Genomic DNA, 18797 nt, shown 5'->3' with positions numbered 1-18797 from the left:
TGTTAAATGCCAAACCCTTTATTTGTATTTTTTCCCCTCAAAGGAAACTATAAAGAACCTAGATGCGTGAACTCCATGTCACAAATGAAGGAGCACAACTCKCCAAAGGCACATAGGAACAGACTGGTCGAAACTGCTCCAAACGCGGCTGCCTGTCCACGCCTAGGGTTTCGACCCTAGGTTATTTTCCTCGTCTTCGAATCAGGCAAAAATATTAACAGAGTTCATCACCGTTTTCGTATTTTATTTTATAGGCGACTCTCCACGGGTCGCACGACGGCTACCAATACGGCCCAGTTCTGTCATGGGGTGGAGCGGCGCCGTGCCCTGAGGGGAAAACTACCACTCCCAGGAGGCACCGCCGCCGGCCCCAGGGGTGCCGGCCCCCCCGGCGCGCAAAGCACGCTGGGAGTTGGAGTTTCTGCCGCACCCCGCTCTTTCCCCGACCGCCTTGGCGGTTGCGCGGGGATCTTCGGTGTCCCGCGGTACGGGTCGAGCGGGGCGCGCGCCGTGCGGAAGGGCCTGGGCGGGTGGAGGTTGCCAGGTAACGGCGAGTGTCTGTCTGTCTGCCTGTCGCTCCGTCTGTATCCCTCCGCCTGGGGCCACCCCCCGCGCCCCCGGCTGAGGGGCGGCCAAGATGGCGGCGGCGGCTGAGGCAGGAGCGCCGTGAACGGCTCCGCCAGCGCTGCCCCRCCGTGCCGGGCGAAGCGAGGCCGCGCCGCTCCTCCGCTGCCCGAAGGTGAAACACTCAACCGAGCAGCCCGGGCCCCGCGAGTGGCGGCCGGCGGTGGAGGAGGAGCCGGGCCGGGTGACCTGCCCTCCGGCGCGGGGTGAGCCGCTTTCTCCTGCCCCTCGCGCTGCCCCTTCCCCGTCTCTTTCTCCYCGTGGCGGCGGGGCCGCACTGGTGCGGTGGGGCAAGGCGACGGCCCGCGAGGGTGGGCGGCGAGGCGCGGGCAGTGTGCTCGGAGGCAGGTCCGGGGCGGCGGGGAAACCGTGCAGTGGCAGCGGGCTGTGCGGGCCGCGCCCCTTGCACAGGGCCGGGCGCGTTATCCGCTCTCCAAGGAGACGCCGCCGGGTTCGCGGCAGCGGAGGCGCCTTGAGCAGAGCCCGCCTACCCACGCACCCCGCGGCGCCCGGGCTTTGGCGCCGGGAAGGAGCGGGATCTGTGCCCGCCGCCCTCGGGCCGGATCGTCTCGCCGGCCTCAGGCAGCGAGCGGTTCGGCCGGCAGAGCCGCCGGGCCATCGCTCGCTCCACCGGCCCCGTTGGCGGCGACGAGAACCGCCGGGCCTGGGCTCGGCGCCCGCCGTGGGATCAGAGCGGATCGGGATTGCAGAGCCTGCGGCGCTGGGAAGGCCCTGCGCTGGAAGCAGAAGTGCCGGGCACACCGCCCCTAGCTAGGGTGTGTGAGTGCGACTTGAGTGAGCGCTGTCCGGTTCGGCAGGAGAGGATTTGCTCTGTTAACTGCTCCTGTGTGATGATGCTGTATGGTTTGCTCTTGATTGGTTAATTCCCAGTGAGGAGCACRCGTCTTAAAACGCTAAACTTACGAATAAATGTTTGGCCTCATTTTCAGCCTTAATGGCATTTTGATGGCTTTTTTGCGACTGTTTTCCGTTTAAATTTTTTTTAATTTTCGAAAGTTTGTTTGCAGTGTTTGGTGCTCTAGAGAGCTTTTGCAGGTTACATGAATGCTATAGGAAAAAATTTCTCAAGAACATCTCTACTGTAGAAAATAGTCTTTTGAAGTACATACCTTTGTTTTGCTTGCATGTTAAGTAATGTTTCTTCTATGCAATCTGCATATTGCTGTTATATGTACACAATATATTCTGACTGCAATCTTGCAGGTTTTGCCTATAATCCTACATGTTATCTGAAGTTATTATTTCTGTGCAGAATCTACTTGAAAGTCTTACATTTTTTTTACCAAATCATTGGTAAATGTAAGGCAGTAGACATGCTCAAATAGATTTTATACAGATCCTATGACTTGGCAAGAACTTGAAATTGGCAATAGATTGCTGTATAGATAGATAGATTATAGRAAGATAGCRAAGCTTTTAGAAAAAGATTTTTTTKTAGAAATAGCTGATRAAAGGAAAACTAAGAGAAAATGCATGTTGATGAAATGTGTGTGTGGATGTGGAAAACAGATTCATGTGAAAGAGAAGCAAAAACCTAGCCAAACCTGTTTGTGTTTTTCTGAGTTGAAGCAAAAAAATACCAGCAGAACTCTCTGATCTGAAACTCGCTTAAATATTRTTCGTTTGAAGGTACCTAAGACTATAATATGAATGTTTAGAAAGTTGCTCTTTGGGAAGGGCACGGTTCTGTTACAATACTTTAGAATCCACTTCCTGGAAATAATGAAGATACTGTTACTTTTGAGCAATATTTATCAGGGCTTGTTGGTGTATGCCTGGTGTCCTTGTTTGATAGTGTTTTTATTCAGAATAGTCCTTTTGGGATAGTGAATTTATTTCAGAAGTAATGAGAGTCTCCTACGGCAAAGATAGTTGAAAATAGCTTTTGTGAAWGTTTTGAAAGAAAGAAATGTGGGTAGTTACTTTATTATGTTAAGGTGAATACTGCCACTTCTTTTTACAGTGGAAGGTAGGGAAAAACTACTTTTGCTATGGTTTTAGTAGAATTATATAACGTGATGATGAGGAAACRGCTTACAGAATTGGACTGTAAACCCAGACGGCCTCTAATCTTCCTCATTATGCTCAGTGACATAGGTCAGGATACGGTGTCTGTTGAAATGTTGAGTCTTGCACATCTACAAAACTGAAAGGTTTATCTGTAATTTAGGAAAGTTCATGAAAATTATGGCTGTCTTTTAACTGATAACTATGCATTTTCTTCAAACACTTGTCAATCAATGAACTTCCCTGTGAACTTTTTATGGGATGCTTGTATTTCAACATCACAGTAAACAAAATGTGAAAGGCCATTGTGTTCTAATTTTCTTTGTTTCTAATTTTCTGAATCAGACAGTTTACCTGAAAGTTGCACGAAGGTCCTTGACCCAACATAGAGTTTKTGTATAGTCATAAGGTTAGGCACATCAGGTTGATAAACATGTCTGTTGATTTTTTYTGAAATTTGTTAGCCATCTAGTTCATAGGTGGTACCTCTGGTTGCATGGTCTAGTGGGCACTTCTGTTGGTATGTGCAGGGACAGTGGAGCAAAGTTCCCAAAGCAGCAGACATTTACACCTGTTAYGTTTATACCTGTGTTATGATTATGGTTGTGAAATGCAGAAGCTGAGTGACTCTTAACTGTGTTAATGTGACCTCAGTTGGCACACTGCCAAGTGGAAATGTGGTTATGGTATAAGTCACATATCTGGTAGATCCCATTTCCTTTATGATTTAGTTGTAGGCTGTGTTTGCATAGAAATACTGCTTTGTGCGAKTGTGCCGGCTGTGAGGGCTGTACTGTGTGATTTTGACTGAATCCAGTACCTAAGCAAGATAGGTGTAACTTAGGACAGCTATTAAACTTAGTTCAGGATTAATCTGTTTTTCTTTTTGGAACTGATAATAAAAAAACTAAACAAACTTCTTAGATACTTCCTAATCTTGAGTTTCAGGTGATTTTTTTCACCCTGCACTGTGTGAAAATTAATAGTAGATAGCTGTAGTAAAATGTTGAGAAAGTGGTTCCTATCGATTTTTATATTTTTGTATTTTTTTCAGTTAAGGTTAGGATTATGTCCTAACATAGCAGTGGAAACAAGCTGGAAAAGGTAAATCTCTGCAGGACCATTTTTMTTCTGCATCTGTAACAGTTCCCTATAGATAATGTTTGTAGGTTTGTGCAGTGGAATTGTGCCAGTAGTACTTAGCAAATACAATTACATATTCTTTACCTTTTGGAACAGGCTAATCTAATTTTGCAGTCATAAAGGAACATTTTTTCTGATCTTTCAACTTTAACAATTTTTTTTTTATTTCTAGTGTCAAAACCAGAAATGAAAATGAAAACTTCAAACATTTAGGTTGCTTTATATTGCACCGAGTGACACTGATAGAGAGCAGCAGAGCTTTGGGAAATCCACATTATTTTGTTTGGTTTTGGTAGAATCTGTAATGTAAGTTGCAGGTCATTCACTGCTGGAATAGTTTTATGTGTGGTAAAGAAAGTAAAAATCCTTTTACTGATGTCTGTTTTCCTTGTATTTTTTCAAGTGTGCCATTCAGTACTCTGTCATCAACATCTTGTCAAAGTTTGACATTTTAGGTCTCCAAAGTCACTTATTGTACCCAATAGACATCACCCTGAACCTGAAAGTGTAGGCTTTATGAATTACAAAGCAGTCTTTCTGAGTACTGTATAGTTTGTTTTAAAGTGAGGACATTTGAGACCCTAAAAAAAAAAGTTACTTTCATAGATCCGAGATTTAAGACAAACCYAAAACTACTACTACTTTATTTTTTAATGCCAGTTTCTGTGTTCTTCTCATTGGTATATTTSCAGTAACACAGTTTAGTAAATGGGGAATTTAGTTCCCTGAACAGCTTTGTGTTTGTATTTTATAATGAGTATGTAATTGTCTTCTCAGATCATGAATCTTCAAAGTATTCTATGTAAACTGATTTTAATACAGCACATTTCTTTCAACTATTTCTTTTAGATTGTTTTTATTGATAGCTTGTCATGGCAACAGGAGGTGGGCCCTTTGAAGAAGGCAGGAATGATCAGGACTTGCCTAGCTGGAGCAATGAGAGCCTTGATGACAGGCTGAACAACACGGTAAAATTATTCTTATCTTTCTGTTGCCATTCGATGCTGTACATTAGAATTACCAGATAGACTCTGTTAGTGAGAGGTAACAATGCAAAACCCTAAGCCTTGTCAGTAAATACCTGGAAACAGCTTTACAGGTAAATACTTGGAAAAACTGAGGTTGGTGTAAGCAAGCAATTAGTGTAATTCTGAGATTTTGAAGTGTGTAGGGGTATTGATGGCAAGTATTTTTGGCAAATAAAGTTGGTAGACACAAAAGCCTTGTAGGTGTCCTGAAAGTGAAAGCTATAATTTAAAAAGTTCTGGACTCCTATAAGTGAAAGAGTCCTCAGCAAAAAAAGAAAAACACAATTTTAATTTCATTTGAAATGAATTTAATGCATTTAGGGTGAAATTGATTTAAAATTTCCGGACAAGCTGTTCTTAATTATGCAATGGAGAAAATTTTCTTTTGTAAATTCATGTTTACTGTAGAAAACTTAGTGCATATTTCAGTATGGCTTACTATTTTTACTTCTAAAATGGAAATGAACTTTCTGACAGAATGGAGATACTTGCTTTTTGCCTGTGTGAATAATAAATACAATATTTTATTCTGTCTCCTTCTCCTTAAGGACTGGGGAAGTCAACAGAAGAAAGCAAACAGATCTTCAGAAAAAAACAAGAAAAAGCTTAGTGGGGAAGCTGAAACGAGGCTTACTAATGACATATCGCCAGAATCTTCACCTGGAATGGAACGACGGAAGACCAGAACTTCTCATAGTTTTCCTCATGCTCGATACATGACTCAGATGTCTGTTCCAGAGCAGGCTGAACTAGAAAGGCTTAAACAAAGAATAAACTTCAGTGATCTGGATCAGGTTTGTGTGCATTCTAGCTCCCACTAGAAATGTGACTGCAAAATTTATTCAGTTATCTCTTAATGATGTGACAGATGAGTAAAGAATCCTTTCATAAGTGATTATGGTAAAAAAAAACTTATAGGCACCATGACAACCAAATCAAAATTCTGGTTTTGAACTTCAGAAAATAAGGGAAAGTTCAAGACCATGGCTTTTCCTCTGTTTTGAAATTGTGCTGGCTGTCTTCACTTTCTTGCTCTCAACCATTAACAATTTCCTATGTCCTCGGAGCAGTATTCCTTACTCATTGTACTTGTCTGCCACTTGAAAATATCTGTTAAAGTCTGTTCTTGAACTGCTAGTTTGTGATTCCTGAGTGTTGTTATCCTTGTAGATTAAGCAGAGGAGCATCATTAAAAACTTCTCCTTACTAGGGTGTTGAGAATTTTATGGCACAAATTCTTGATTATTAAATACTTTTTTTTTTTTAAATACAGAGCACTCATCCTTCCCCTGTCCAAAACAAATGAAAAATGGGGGGTATTAATTCTTTTTTAGCAAGGCACAAATTTGTGTTAACAGTTTCAGAACAGATGCTAGTTCATCTTTCCCAAAAGTTGTTGCKGATTTCTTTGGTTGTGAAGATTCTTTCCAGTGTGATTCATTGTGTTGACTTACAATTTAAATGTTGGTCCTAACTTCATCCTCAAATGTATCATATTCTGCACAGGAATATATTGCTCTTCTATTATTATTCTTTTCTCGAATGTACCTGGAGAAGTAGAATACTTTTCGCTACAGTAAAGGTGGAGGTCACCCCAAGAATGAGGAACTAAATTCCAAGGAACTACAGAACCTTTTTGTTTCTCATTGTTCTGGGAGGATCGGTTTCCTGTCTGAAAACTCTGGCAAAAATAATTGGCATTCTCTTTAACAAACGTTTGGCCAGTTGGTGACTACTTAGGTTACTTTAATATCAGTCTAATAATACTGTAGAAATAGTAATACAAGCAGTGAATSTAAGCAGTGTTGAGTACACACTCTTTCTTTTGTTTGTATATAGAGAAGCATTGGAAGTGATTCTCAAGGCAGGGCAACTGCTGCTAACAACAAACGTCAACTTAATGAAAACAAGAAACCATTCAACTTCCTGTCACTGCAGATTAACACTAACAAAAGCAAAGATCCTGCTGCAGGTTCCCAAAAAAAGGAAAGTGGAGTATCAGCACAATGTAAAGAGTTGTTTGGAGCTGCTCTAAGCAAGGATTTCTTGCAAAATTGTCAAGTCTCTGCTCAAGAAGATGGAAGGGGAGAGCAAGCRATGGATAGTAGCCAGGTATTTATACAGCTTATAAAGTCTACGGAATATCTTAATTTTCAGTGCTTCATTCTAAATTTCTTAAAACTATAAATCTGTATTGGAAATATTTAACTTCCTACTCTTCTGAAACTTGAAGAAAATGTGAAACTTAATAATCTACTACTCTGTRTAAATCCACTTGTTGGCAACAGAAYTAATCTTAATTTCCTTTTTAGAGGTTGGTTTCCTTTTATATGGTTACAGAAAATCCTCTCACAGTTCAGTGTTTTCTTGTGTTAAGCTCAGCTGTGTTTTAGCCTATGTTGACCAGAAGCTCTGTGCTTCAGCCTTGCAACTTCCCGCATGCATAAATCTATCTTTATAAAAGCTGTTGACTTCTAACCACTTGTGGAAGAGTGCTTCTAGGACTGAAAGTACTAATATGTTCCCCCTTTCATTACTCCTTTGCTGTTGCTATCACCGTGTCTTTTTCATTGAATACGTTGAAGTTGTAGCTGAATGCATTCAGTAACTTCAGTGTCTTTGCAGATTGTGAGCAGACTAGTTCAAATTCGCGACTATATTGCTAAGGCCAGCTCCATGCGGGATGATCTTGTAGAGAAAAATGAAAGATCGGCCAATGTTGAGCGTTTATCACACCTTATAGATGACCTTAAAGAGCAGGAGAAATCCTATCTGAAATTTTTGCAAAAGATGCTTGTAAGTTTGAGAACGTAATGTATTTGTTTCTGCACTGTAAGCTTTTTTTAGGAGTTGACTGTTGATGTTTTGATGGTGCTATTGAGGATGTTGATTTTGGTATGTAGTACCTTCCATAGTTCATTTTTACTGCCCCCTTATATAGCTTTTGATTTGTGCCAATGAAATATTTCAGGCTAGAGAAAATGAGGAGGATGATGTTCGGACTATAGATTCAGCTGTGGGATCTGGTTCTGTAGGTGAGAGCACATCGCTAAACATTGATGTGCAGTCTGAGGCTTCAGATACCACGGTAAGCTGCCTTTTAGTAATTAAGGTGCTAGCAATGAAGGCTTTATTTTGGTTTTGTCATGGTTCTTACGATAGTGTCATAATGTGCAATTCAATTAAAAAATAGTAAATCCCCAAGCACTCTATTCAGGAGGTGTCCCTGCATGCGTGGGTTTATTTTATTAATATGAGGAAAAAAGTAATGAATCTGTTGTAATAAAAATCTAAAGAATCTTATTTTTATGCATGAGATTGGATTTTTTTAAAAATCTTTATTCTTTCTTCAAAGTACAGAGTTAAGAGTGTACTTTGCAAAGAATTCACTGACTCGATGTAGGAAGAAGTATCTTTCTATACAATTTTTCATCTCTAGGTTTGTTTCTGTTAGTGGGAAAATTTTTGGATGTTGGGTGAGGGGAGGRTTAGAAATATATAATTAGTGGGCCATTGTCCAAGCAATTTTCTGGTGATATGATRGAAGTGTTGACCTAACACCGAAGTTTCTCTCGTTTTTTGGAAAGATGGGCACTTTTTTAGAAAATACATTCTAAATTTAATGCTGAGATAAACGATGCATCTTCCTTTGTATTTTTAAAAGCTTTTTTAATAACATAGTAAACATTTCTTGTAGTAGATACAAAAGCATTTTAATACGTTTAAGTTAAGTTTTGCATGTTCYGATACTATTATACTGAGGAAAAATATTAGAGAACTGATGCTCTTTCTGGCCAGTTAGCACATGGAATATCCTGTGGATGAAGAGAATTTATGTACTTGGAAATAAAACAGTTAAAACATTGAGAAGCTTTGGTAATTATTTTTAGCTCTATAAGAACTCTTTCTCTCCTTGTAAAGAAATAAAATTATAGGCATGGAAGACGCTCTTTTAATTTAAAAAAAAAATTAAAATTGGAAAATGCAGAAATAGAGAGGTATGTTTTTTAAGAAGTATCCATGTAAACTTGCATTTGTTTTCATATTTGCAAAATTTGCAGTTTAGTTTTTTTGTTTGGCTCTTGATTTTGCATCTAAGTTCTCTTTAGATGCAGCTTGAATATTTTACATGTAGAGTGCGTACTTCTGATCGTTTAATATTGATTGCTATATGGAGCCTTATTGTTATACAGATTCCAAGAATGTCTAAAAATGTCTTCACTCTTCAGTAGATGTTATTAGATACTAGTTTGCATTATTTCACAAGATAAGAGTGGGTAGGTTTGTAACTTAAAAATGCATGCTAAGTTGGAGCACATTTTCAAAATCTAACATACTAAACTATTCAATATAGGAGGTATCTTTTAGTTTGAGCTGTCGGCCCCGCATTGAGGACAAACTAGGGAATTCAGCTTCACAGGAACAGGTTACTGACATTGATGTTACACCAAGCCCTAAAGGGAAAAGTGAGAGAGCTGCTCTGAATGACAGGGAAATCTGGCCTTGTGGGATTAATAGCCAGGATCATGGATTGCTCTCAAAGGTACACTTCCAAATGTTACTTTAGCCTCAAATAGGGTTTATATAGGCTAGTCTTCCCCATCCCCCCACCTCCCTTATTAATTGCTTCGAATGTATTTGTTACTTACAGCGAATGTTCCTACTGGATTGCTTATCTGTATCCAGCTGTCTTTTCACTGAACAAATCTTCTTTGCCTAGAATATTTTTTCCTTGCTAGAGATATTTGGCAACTTTTCTTTCTGAATTGTTAGTATTGACAGTTAGCATTGATGTAACTCTGTACAGCAGGTGTTGTGGTTTTATATAGATGATCCTTCTAGTTTTGTTTTTCACTTCTTGGGAAAACATGCTGTAAATGTCACTTTCAGACGCTTGTCATGGTTACACTAATAGTCTGCCAATGCACATTTCAGCTAATACCAWGCACAGAAAATAAATTAGAGATTAATAGCCTTAACTTGTTCCACAAATGTTTTTGTATAGCTGTTTATACAAATACTCGSTTGAAAGGGGAAAGACTTTCAAGGGGTGTGGTGTCTAAATGGTCTTTTTTTTTTTTACCCATTATGAGCTTTTCTACAGTGTTCAATTAAAAAAAAGTCATACGTTTAATCATTTTCYTGCTAAAATAAAAGGCTTAAATGTTTTGTCAATCTTACTAGTCTAAATATAGAACTAAGTTTGAAAAAATTGTTAATGCAATTTTCATGAAGTCAAGCAAATCTGGTACTTTAGCTAGAGCCTGGATTATGTAATAGGTGAGTGAGACTGAGATACTTACCCTTTTCCCCTTTCTTCCCYTTGTTCCTTCCTGTGCTCATTTCATTGTGTGATCTGTTTTGCCTACTCTGCTGTGTATATGAAAGGTAAAAGTTTAACAGAAGTGATCAGTGTCAGTTGCAGTGCATCTTTTAGTGACTTGTTGAGGTGTTTAGAATTCTGGATGTTTTCAGCTTTCTCAGCTGGAAAGTTGAGCATTCCAGACCTAGTTAATAAGATGCCTGCTTCTATTCAGACATGTGATGCGGAGTACTTGGACTGAATTTTCTACTTTAGGAGCTCAGTATTACGTGGACAGAAGATTATACTTCCAAGTTAGTAGTGTTCTTTGTAAATGCTTGTTATTTGCTATGATTTCATCTGCACAGTGCAACAATCCAGCTTCAGACAGGATCAGGATCTTAACTGTGRATGTCTCATTAAAATACTTAATTTGAGTAAAAGTTTTGATGCAAATCTCCGGCTCCTAATTAGAATGAGGAAAATAACTGAGTTTTAATATTTTTAACTTCTCAACATGCTTTCATTCTTTCAGAGCTACTTCCCTGTGTTTGAAAACAATGTAGAGAGGATTCTGTGTGTGTTTTTATTTTGAAATTGATTTACCTAAATCTGCTGTATTCTAGTATTGCCATAAACACCGCACACAAAACTAAACACAATTTAGGTTAGAAAAAGAGTTACTGCCTAAAACTGCCTAAAACATTCTGCTGAAAATTTAGAGATTTTAGGCCAATAAGTCAATTGAGATCTTGTGTTTTATAAAGCTCCATGATACAATGCCTTATTTTGCTTACCTTTAGCAGTGTTAAAGGTTAATACCCTCTGTTATGATTTAAAAGACAGAAGGATGCTTGAGTAAGTCTTTGGGACACTTTAGGGCAGCTGACTGGCTTTGCAAAGAAAACTTAAACCCCCAGGACTTACAAGCATATCTTGGTGGCACAGCCTTCTCCCTACTGGCTATCTAAATTTTTTTTTTAAATGAAGGACTACCAGAAAGGTGAAGCTGTTTGATTTTTAYCTTTTTACACTAACCAGGCTGTTCATTTATATGTAGGGTGTGCTTGTTTTRCCACAGATAAATGGTTGTAGTTATGGTCATGGTAATGTTGCTCCATCTCTTGCAGGCTAGAGATCCTCAACAGGAAGCTAAAGAGGAGTTGGAGAACTTGAAGAAACAACATGATTTATTGAAAAGGATGCTACAACAGCAGGAGCAATTGAAGGCTCTTCAAGGAAGACAGGCAGCTCTTCTTGCTTTGCAGCATAAAGCAGAGCAAGCCATTGCTGTCCTGGATGATTCTGGTATGTGGAATGGTGGTGTCTCTGATACCATGTTCRCATGCTGACTGAATGATTAAAATTGGAATTGTGAAATACGCATTAAAAAGTCTTTTTTACTGCAAGACCTCTTTCTTGCAGGAAAAGAGTTGGCAGTGTAAGACTATAAAATGATGTGTCATTTCAAAAAACACAGAGCTGATCACTGTGGTTTGCTTGTAAAATCCTAAAGGCATGGGTTTTTCTCCTAAGATCTGATCTACCACATCAGATTAGAAGCCTTCCTTTCACCTCCATCATTGTACTAGGCTTTTGGAGAAAAGAATCAGAGTGAGGATACAGTGTGTTCTCCCCCTTTTTGCGCCCTTCTGGCTATAGGCAGTTGTTAGTTTGAGTTTTTGTTTGCTTTTTCATGACTTTTTTTTTTTTTGGTGACTGGTTGCTGGAGAGTTTATTCAATAAAAAGAAAAGAAGGAGATGCTAAAGCAGTTAGGTAAGAAACTAGAACTCTGAAATTCTATGGCATATGTAAATTGGGGGCATGATTCTGATAATAGAACARCATCATTATGTTATAACCTTCAGTTTAAAAGCTTCTACTAATTTATTTTCATATATTCCAAAATTATCTTTGGAACAGAGATGGCTTCTTCATATCTGACCACGCAGAGTTGTTTTCTCAAGAGCTCGGTCTTCAAAGGGAGACAGTTGTCCTTGTTTTGTCAGCTGTTGGCATGTGAATTTTTCTTTGTTTGTTGGAAATCCATCCTACCCTCCCCCTGCTCCCCAATCCTTTTTGGTGTTTTTTGGGATGGGCCACAGTTATGTGTGCAGTTGTAAGGAATAACTTTTTTGCACTGAGGAAGTTCAGATACAGTCTGCATTATTGTTGACTCTTTTCCATAAGAGTTGCTTGATTAGAGTCTGTATGGGATAGTAGTTCTTTATTGCAGTTAGTTTTTGTACTTAGAAAACCTTGATTTGTAAAATAAGGCCTTGATTWCTACATTTTTACAAAAACACCTTTTTTTAAGGTTCCTTATTCTGATGAGCTCCTGTTCCTGTTCTGCTGTTCTTGATTTGATAGACTATAGGAAATAAGGCGTAACTGCTTAAGAAAACTCTAGATTTATTGTAGGAAGAAAGCAGAGAAGTTGGTAGGTGGAGAGATTTTAGAAAGCTACCTTAGGACCAAGAGAAGCAAGTGCCTTTGAGAGGTGTTTCCTTGTTTCTTAAGTGCTTTTCAGTAGTTGCATGGTTTCAGTAGTAGGTTTGTTCTGTGTGCAGTGGTAGACCTATGATGGAACCTGCTTTCTCTGCTTTCTTCAAATATACAAACTCCATCTAGATTAATTAGTGGGTAGTGGGTAGAAAATAGGATTGCTTATGATAAATGAGGACTTTGTAAAAATTACTCTTTGGAGTAGGGTTTTTTCTTTGGCTTTTTTCAYGTTTCTACTTACGTCACTTTTAGTAATTCTTTCTGCTGTTTGTGTTGTCTTACTTAAAGATGTGGTTTGTGGCAGAACTGTAGGGTAGAAAATGTTAATATTCAAATTCAACTTTCGGCAAAATAAATGTTTTCAAAACTTGAAAACGGTGAAACTTTACKGTACATGTAGTGAAGTCAGTAAATAAATAGTACTTGTGCTTGATTTTTCTTATGAACTGTTGGTTTGTGTTTGYGAAAACAAGAATTATTTGGGTCTTTCAGCTGCCTCTTGCATCTTAGTACTGTTTGAATATGAACTTTCAGGCAAATAAGAAAAGCTTTCTTTTAGTTTTTTTTCTCTTTAAAACTTTTTGAAGGACAAACCTCCAAGACTGCTTGCCAGCTCTAAGATTGCAACTTAGACCAATATAAAAGCTTGGTGTCCTGTTTGTTTATTATTTTGAGGAAGTGAAATTACATGCACTGTGTTTAGCTATACTAAATAATTACAGTTTTGTTTTTAATAAGTTTCTRTCCGCCTTAGAAAAATTGGTTACTTTCATTTCACTTTGACCTTTTTAGCAAAATACAGAACAAGCCTGAAGTCCTTTTGAATGATCCTTTACAAAGCAGCTCTGAGTTGAACTGTTAGTCTTTGTGTAGCAGAAGACATCTTTCAAGAATGTAGCTGATGGAAAGGACACAAAATAAACAATATTTGTAATAAACAATATAACAATGCTATATTTTTAKAGGGTCAGTATGTTGATGTTCTTGTTAAACTACAGATTTTTCTTAAAATTGCCTTTATTTCATCACTGTGGAAAAGTACTTATATTTTCCCCTTTTTCTGTATGCCCAGTTGTAACAGAAACTACAGGTAGTGTTTCAGGAGTAAGTCTTACATCAGAACTGAATGAAGAATTGAATGACTTAATTCAACGCTTCCACAACCAACTTCATGATTCTCAGGTCAGTCCTGAGATTGCACTGTATAAATTTTGCCATTATCAGTTTTTATTCTATTTAACAATGTAGTTGAATGTTTGTCTTGCTCATATGTGTGACAATTCAGCAAACTTGAAAATTCTTAAGGGTTATTAGCTGACTGATCTATGCTTTGTGTCTGATGGGTTTCCGTGGAAGTCTAGAGAAGAAGTTTCTGTATTGCAATTTAATTATTAACTAAGTATGTAATTAAGATATCATTGCAGTGTTTTCAGTATATTTCCCTTTATAATGTTYCTTATTTTGGTGTTGATTCTGGTGTTGAGTACAGAAGGTCCATGAGAGGGATTTTTGTTTCTTACAATTTATTTACCTTTTTTTTGTAGTACTCTGACTAAAATGAAATAACTCTTTTTAGACACAGTGTGTGCCCGACAATAGAAGGCAAGCAGAAAGTCTTTCACTTACCAGAGAGATTTCACAAAGCAGAAACTCTTCAATGTCTGAACACCAGACAGACGAGAAGGCACAGCTTTTTAACAAGATGCGAATCTTGCAGGGTAAAAAGCAAAAAATGGACAAACTATTAGGAGAACTTCATACACTTCGTGACCAACATCTAAATAATTCTTCCTGTAAGTAAATATAGTCAGGATTGTATTTTCTTCAAGAATACAGTGTTTTTAGTGTGCATGTTTGTAACATGGTCTTTCAGCTAGCAATTGTTTAGTGAAGTGCTGGTGATAAAAGCTGTGCTGGGGCAATATTTTTGTAAATAGTTTTCAAAGCTGTAGAAGTTTTTGTCTTAACKAAGAACTCTACAAGTAATGATGAGTGTCTGCTAGCTCTTTGGTTTATAACATCAAAGTTGACTGATGTGAGGATATGACTGGGTTTTTTTCTTCAGGGCTTGTGTGTGACACATCTGGCTTGTGAAAGTACCATATGAACTTGAGCTGTGTGTTTTTATCGCAGTACATTTGCATTTATGTACTCGGCACTTCATGCATTAGTAGCTTTATGACGTTATGGCTTTACTCCTCTCTCAGAAGGTTTTCACATGTATTCATCACAGGGATTTCAGTCACAAGTTGTTCTAGAGGTCCTTACCTGACTGGACTAGAGTTTTTTTARTGGCTTTGTGCTCTCCTTATTGATGCAGACCCACCTACTTGCTGCTCTTGCTCTTGTTTCTAACAATGCATTTGTACTGGGGAAGTTTGTACTGTAGCTGTAAACTTCTGAGGGGTGGTCACAGCATATTCTGGTTAGCATTGAGAAATGAGGCACTTAAAGCATGCACTTGGAGAAGGACATGCTGATTTAATAGTTATGTTACTATATGCCAGTTTTCTGTATGTATTTAATGCATATAATGTGAACATATTTGGATACGATTTCACTTAGCTGGAAGAAGCAACATCCAGTTTGTTTTACAGCATATGGATAAAAGAGCTTAGCAGAAGTGAAAAATTTGTTAGGGTTTTTCTTTTAATAAAAATTCTAAAATGTTAATTTTAATTTTTTTTAAAAACAATGTAGCCTTAAGTAAACTGTTAAAAGAACTCTTCAGGGAGATTCACAGAATGAAAGCTTCTACTTCTGATATTTSATACAACTAAGAGGGACTAACTGAATCTTGTTTACAAAAGCTACTTTATTACTTACTGCCTATTGACATTACATACAACAAAACTTAAGAAAAAAGCTTTTGTTTTTCAAAGGAAAGAAGTTATTAACTGCTGTTTTAGATGTTGGTAATATTTTCTGTAGTTACTTTGATGTAATTCTGTTAAGCAGATTCCTTATCACAAATTGTTCACATAAGCTGTATTTCTTTTCTGTAGTTTTTCCTGCTTCAGGTTCTCCTCAAAGGAGTATTGATCAAAGAAGTACAACTTCAGCTGCTTCTGGTCCTGTAGGCATAGTAACTGTTGTCAACGGTGAATCAAATAGCCTGGCATCTGCTCCGTATCCACCTGATTCTCTGGTTTCTCAAAATGAGAGTGAAGACGATGAAAATCTAAATCCAGCAGAAAAACTTCAGTAAAAGTTTTTAAATTTTTATTCACAATTTGCTTTAGTAATTTCGAATGTTTATTTTTTAGTAAGTTCTGTGTTATGTAACTACTTCCACTTTTTAATTTATCTAATTTACTATTACAGACTATACTTTCACTTTTTAATTTATATAATTTAGTATTACAGACTATTTAGTAAACAGTCTGAGACAATTAACTGAACTTAGGCTTCAAGTTGAAACTTCTTATAGCTAGGAAACTGGCAGTAAACTCTTAAGAACTTTAAAGTATATATGTTCTTTTTAACTCTATGTAGATTGGATTAATATGACCAAACTGATTGAATACTCCTTTTTCCTCCTCAGGAAGCTAAATGAGGTCCGTAAAAGGCTGAATGAGTTACGTGAGTTAGTTCACTACTATGAGCAAACATCTGATATGATGACAGATGCTGTGAATGAAAACACTAAGGAGGAGGAAGAAACAGAGGAATCAGAAAGCGATTCAGAACATGAGGGTCCACAGCCTGTTACAAATATTAGGTTGTTGTATTTTTTTGCCACTCAAAATCTTTGTAGCTGCGTTGTTGCTTCAGGAAATCTGCAATATATGATTTCAGTCAAGCAGAAGTAACTTAAATCTCTGCTTATTACATTAACAAAATAACATTTTTTTTTAATTTGTAGTAACTGTTACACGAATGTTTAATAATCATCTAATCCCTGGTGTCTTATTTATTTAGATTAGCATGAACATTTAGAAAATCACTATAAGACTTCAAAAATCTGTGATTCCTTTGGGTTTAAGCACTGAATTATGTGTATGGAATTTCACTAGAAGATTGCAGTCCTAGATGACAGAATTGGAGTAAAAATGCTTCAGTTTACAGAGGCATATAGAGCTAGAATCAGSCATCTGTGTGCATCGAGGATCTTCATTGTAAAGAAGTGAACACTCACTTAGCTATGCATCATATGATCATATGCCTTTTATAATATAGACATATAGCTGTAAGGCCTAATGTATTGTTGCACGTCTAGCAGGGGATAATTTAAAGCTGCTTTGATGTTTTTGAAAAAAGTAATCTGTCRGAGAGATGAATATTGGAAAGCTCCAAATGTCTGGACTGATTTTATATGGGGTTGGATCTGGTTTAGTTGTGTGGGGTTGGTTTGTTTTTTTGGTTTTGTTGTTTGTTTGGGGGTTTTGTTGTTCTTTTTTCAGGGTCAGGACACCCATTCCTAAAAAAGCTAGGTAAAAGGTGAAGTAAAATTGTATCTCTGCAGTTTTTAAAAAGTTAACATGAGTGATTTATTTTACCCTAGAAACCCTCAAGGAATCAGTAGTTGGACTGAAATAAATAGCAACTCAAATGTACAGTGTGGAACTAATAACAGAGATGGAAGGCATCTTAATACAGACCGTGAAATAAACAACCGATCTGCTGCTAATATAAGGACTCTAAAAATATCTTCTGCTTTAGGTATGTTCTCAAATCTTTTAGTGATTTTACTTCTTAGTGCAAGTAACTCTGATAGCTGCACAGAATTTGCGAATCTTGTTCGATGAGCAAAATATCCAAGAACCTAATCATTAAACTAGTATTTTTCTAATGTCCAGTAATTACAGTGAACTTCAGAAGTTCAATAATGTGTCTTTGGTACACATTATTTTTGTGTTTTGTTTCCTTCCCTCCCTGTTTTCAGACTGTCACAACAGGGAGAATGACAAACACCTTGATCTACCCCAAGGTGAAGATGATGAAGTGGAAGAAGATAGAGTTAGTGAAGATTCCATATCTAGTCACAGAAGCAGCCTGGGTGATGTTGCTGGAGATGCTGAGTTTGAGCAGAAGATCAATAGGCTTATAGCTGCAAAACAGAAACTTAGACAGTTACAAAACCTTGCTGCTATGGTGCAGGTAAGATATATTTTGTAAATACAACCTTGTGYACTAAAGTCTAGCATTCATTATTTCATGTAATGTGTAACTTCTAATAAAGAAAAGCACTGCTTAATGCAGCATTTAAAATGCTTATTCTTAGGCTAGGGTAAAAGAGAGACTGATTTCTCTGAACTCAGGGTGCTATTTCTGAAGTTCAATTCAGGGATTTTCTTGGAGGATACTAGCCTAAGAGAACAGTGGCCTTAATATTTAACATTAGGACTGGATTACAAAATATGAACCAAGAAGGAGAAGAGTATTATTTTTTTAAAATATTAGACATTTTTGAGATTATGGTRAATATTCAACACGTTAAGGTTTTTGCACTCTAGGTTTAGTGACTTTTTTCAATCAGTGAAGAAGAATGATGTTTTTCATTAAAATCTTTGGATGTTGCAACATGTTTGATTTGGAGTATTTTGGTTTAGGGGCACTGTTTTTGTTTATTTCAGAGTTTTGAGGGACAGCTATAAATCAGAAGTGTTTCTAATTTAGAATGTCTTACGCTAATTTAGTGATGTTAGAAGCACAGTTTCATGGATCTAATGTCCCTTCAGAATGCTCACATTTGAGCACCATCTGATGTAATGTCTGCATACTGAATACACATAGATGTATTAGAAATTTAAAGGCTTTATGTGAGAACTTTATAATCAAGCTCAGTTGGAACCTCGGTTTTRCAATAGCAACGACATAAACACAATATTGTTACTTCAAGATTATACTCCTATCAAAAATTTCTCAGCATCTAGATCAGTGTTGCTTTTTATCATCACTATAGACATATTAACTGTCCAGCAGTGTAAATCGGAAATAGGGATGATGGAGCAGCTTCCTTAATAAATAACCTAATTAATGGCATGTCTTCAATCTTCTTATTTCTAAGGCTTGTTTTGTGTATGTACTCAGTAAAGATACAGTAGGTCTCTGAGTTGTGTCATTCGTTCTCACCAGTGATATCTCCTGTTCTGCGAAGTCTTTATGAAGAATGATCATGTTGGAAAGCAAAAGCAGCAGTGGCTACAGCTTTCATGTTTTCAGT

The 18797-nt window shown here is 37.7% G+C and overlaps 1 protein-coding gene across 21 annotated transcripts in view; it reads left to right on the top strand.

Moving 5' to 3' along the window:
* Positions 1-479: 479 nt before the first annotated feature.
* The window catches only part of PCM1 (pericentriolar material 1), a 42441-nt gene continuing 24123 nt past the window's right edge, over positions 480-18797 (top strand). For 9 of the 21 annotated variants that reach the window (XM_057382318.1, XM_057382314.1, XM_057382316.1 and 6 more), the window contains exons 1-14: positions 768-830; positions 4645-4763; positions 5372-5617; positions 6663-6935; positions 7449-7619; positions 7795-7911; positions 9178-9366; positions 11256-11433; positions 13704-13813; positions 14208-14424; positions 15637-15835; positions 16176-16352; positions 17136-17293; positions 17517-17731. In XM_057382318.1, the coding sequence (XP_057238301.1) occupies positions 4668-4763; positions 5372-5617; positions 6663-6935; positions 7449-7619; positions 7795-7911; positions 9178-9366; positions 11256-11433; positions 13704-13813; positions 14208-14424; positions 15637-15835; positions 16176-16352; positions 17136-17293; positions 17517-17731 (2346 nt within the window). In that variant the 5' untranslated portion in view covers positions 768-830; positions 4645-4667. Of the gene's footprint in view, positions 545-767; positions 831-1238; positions 1401-4644; positions 4764-5371; positions 5618-6662; positions 6936-7448; positions 7620-7794; positions 7912-9177; positions 9367-11255; positions 11434-13703; positions 13814-14207; positions 14425-15636; positions 15836-16175; positions 16353-17135; positions 17294-17516; positions 17732-18797 lie in introns of those variants that run through there. The other 12 variants (XM_057382326.1, XM_057382330.1, XM_057382325.1 and 9 more) reach the window with 6 other exon arrangements.

The sequence above is a fragment of the Malurus melanocephalus genome, unplaced genomic scaffold (genome assembly GCF_030028575.1).
Source record: "Malurus melanocephalus ecotype Western Australia unplaced genomic scaffold, MMel_1.1 scaffold_563, whole genome shotgun sequence".
NCBI classification, from domain to species: Eukaryota; Metazoa; Chordata; class Aves; order Passeriformes; family Maluridae; genus Malurus; species Malurus melanocephalus.
The sequence above is the reverse complement of the archived record's forward strand: the minus strand, read 5'-3'. Positions and strand labels throughout refer to the sequence as shown.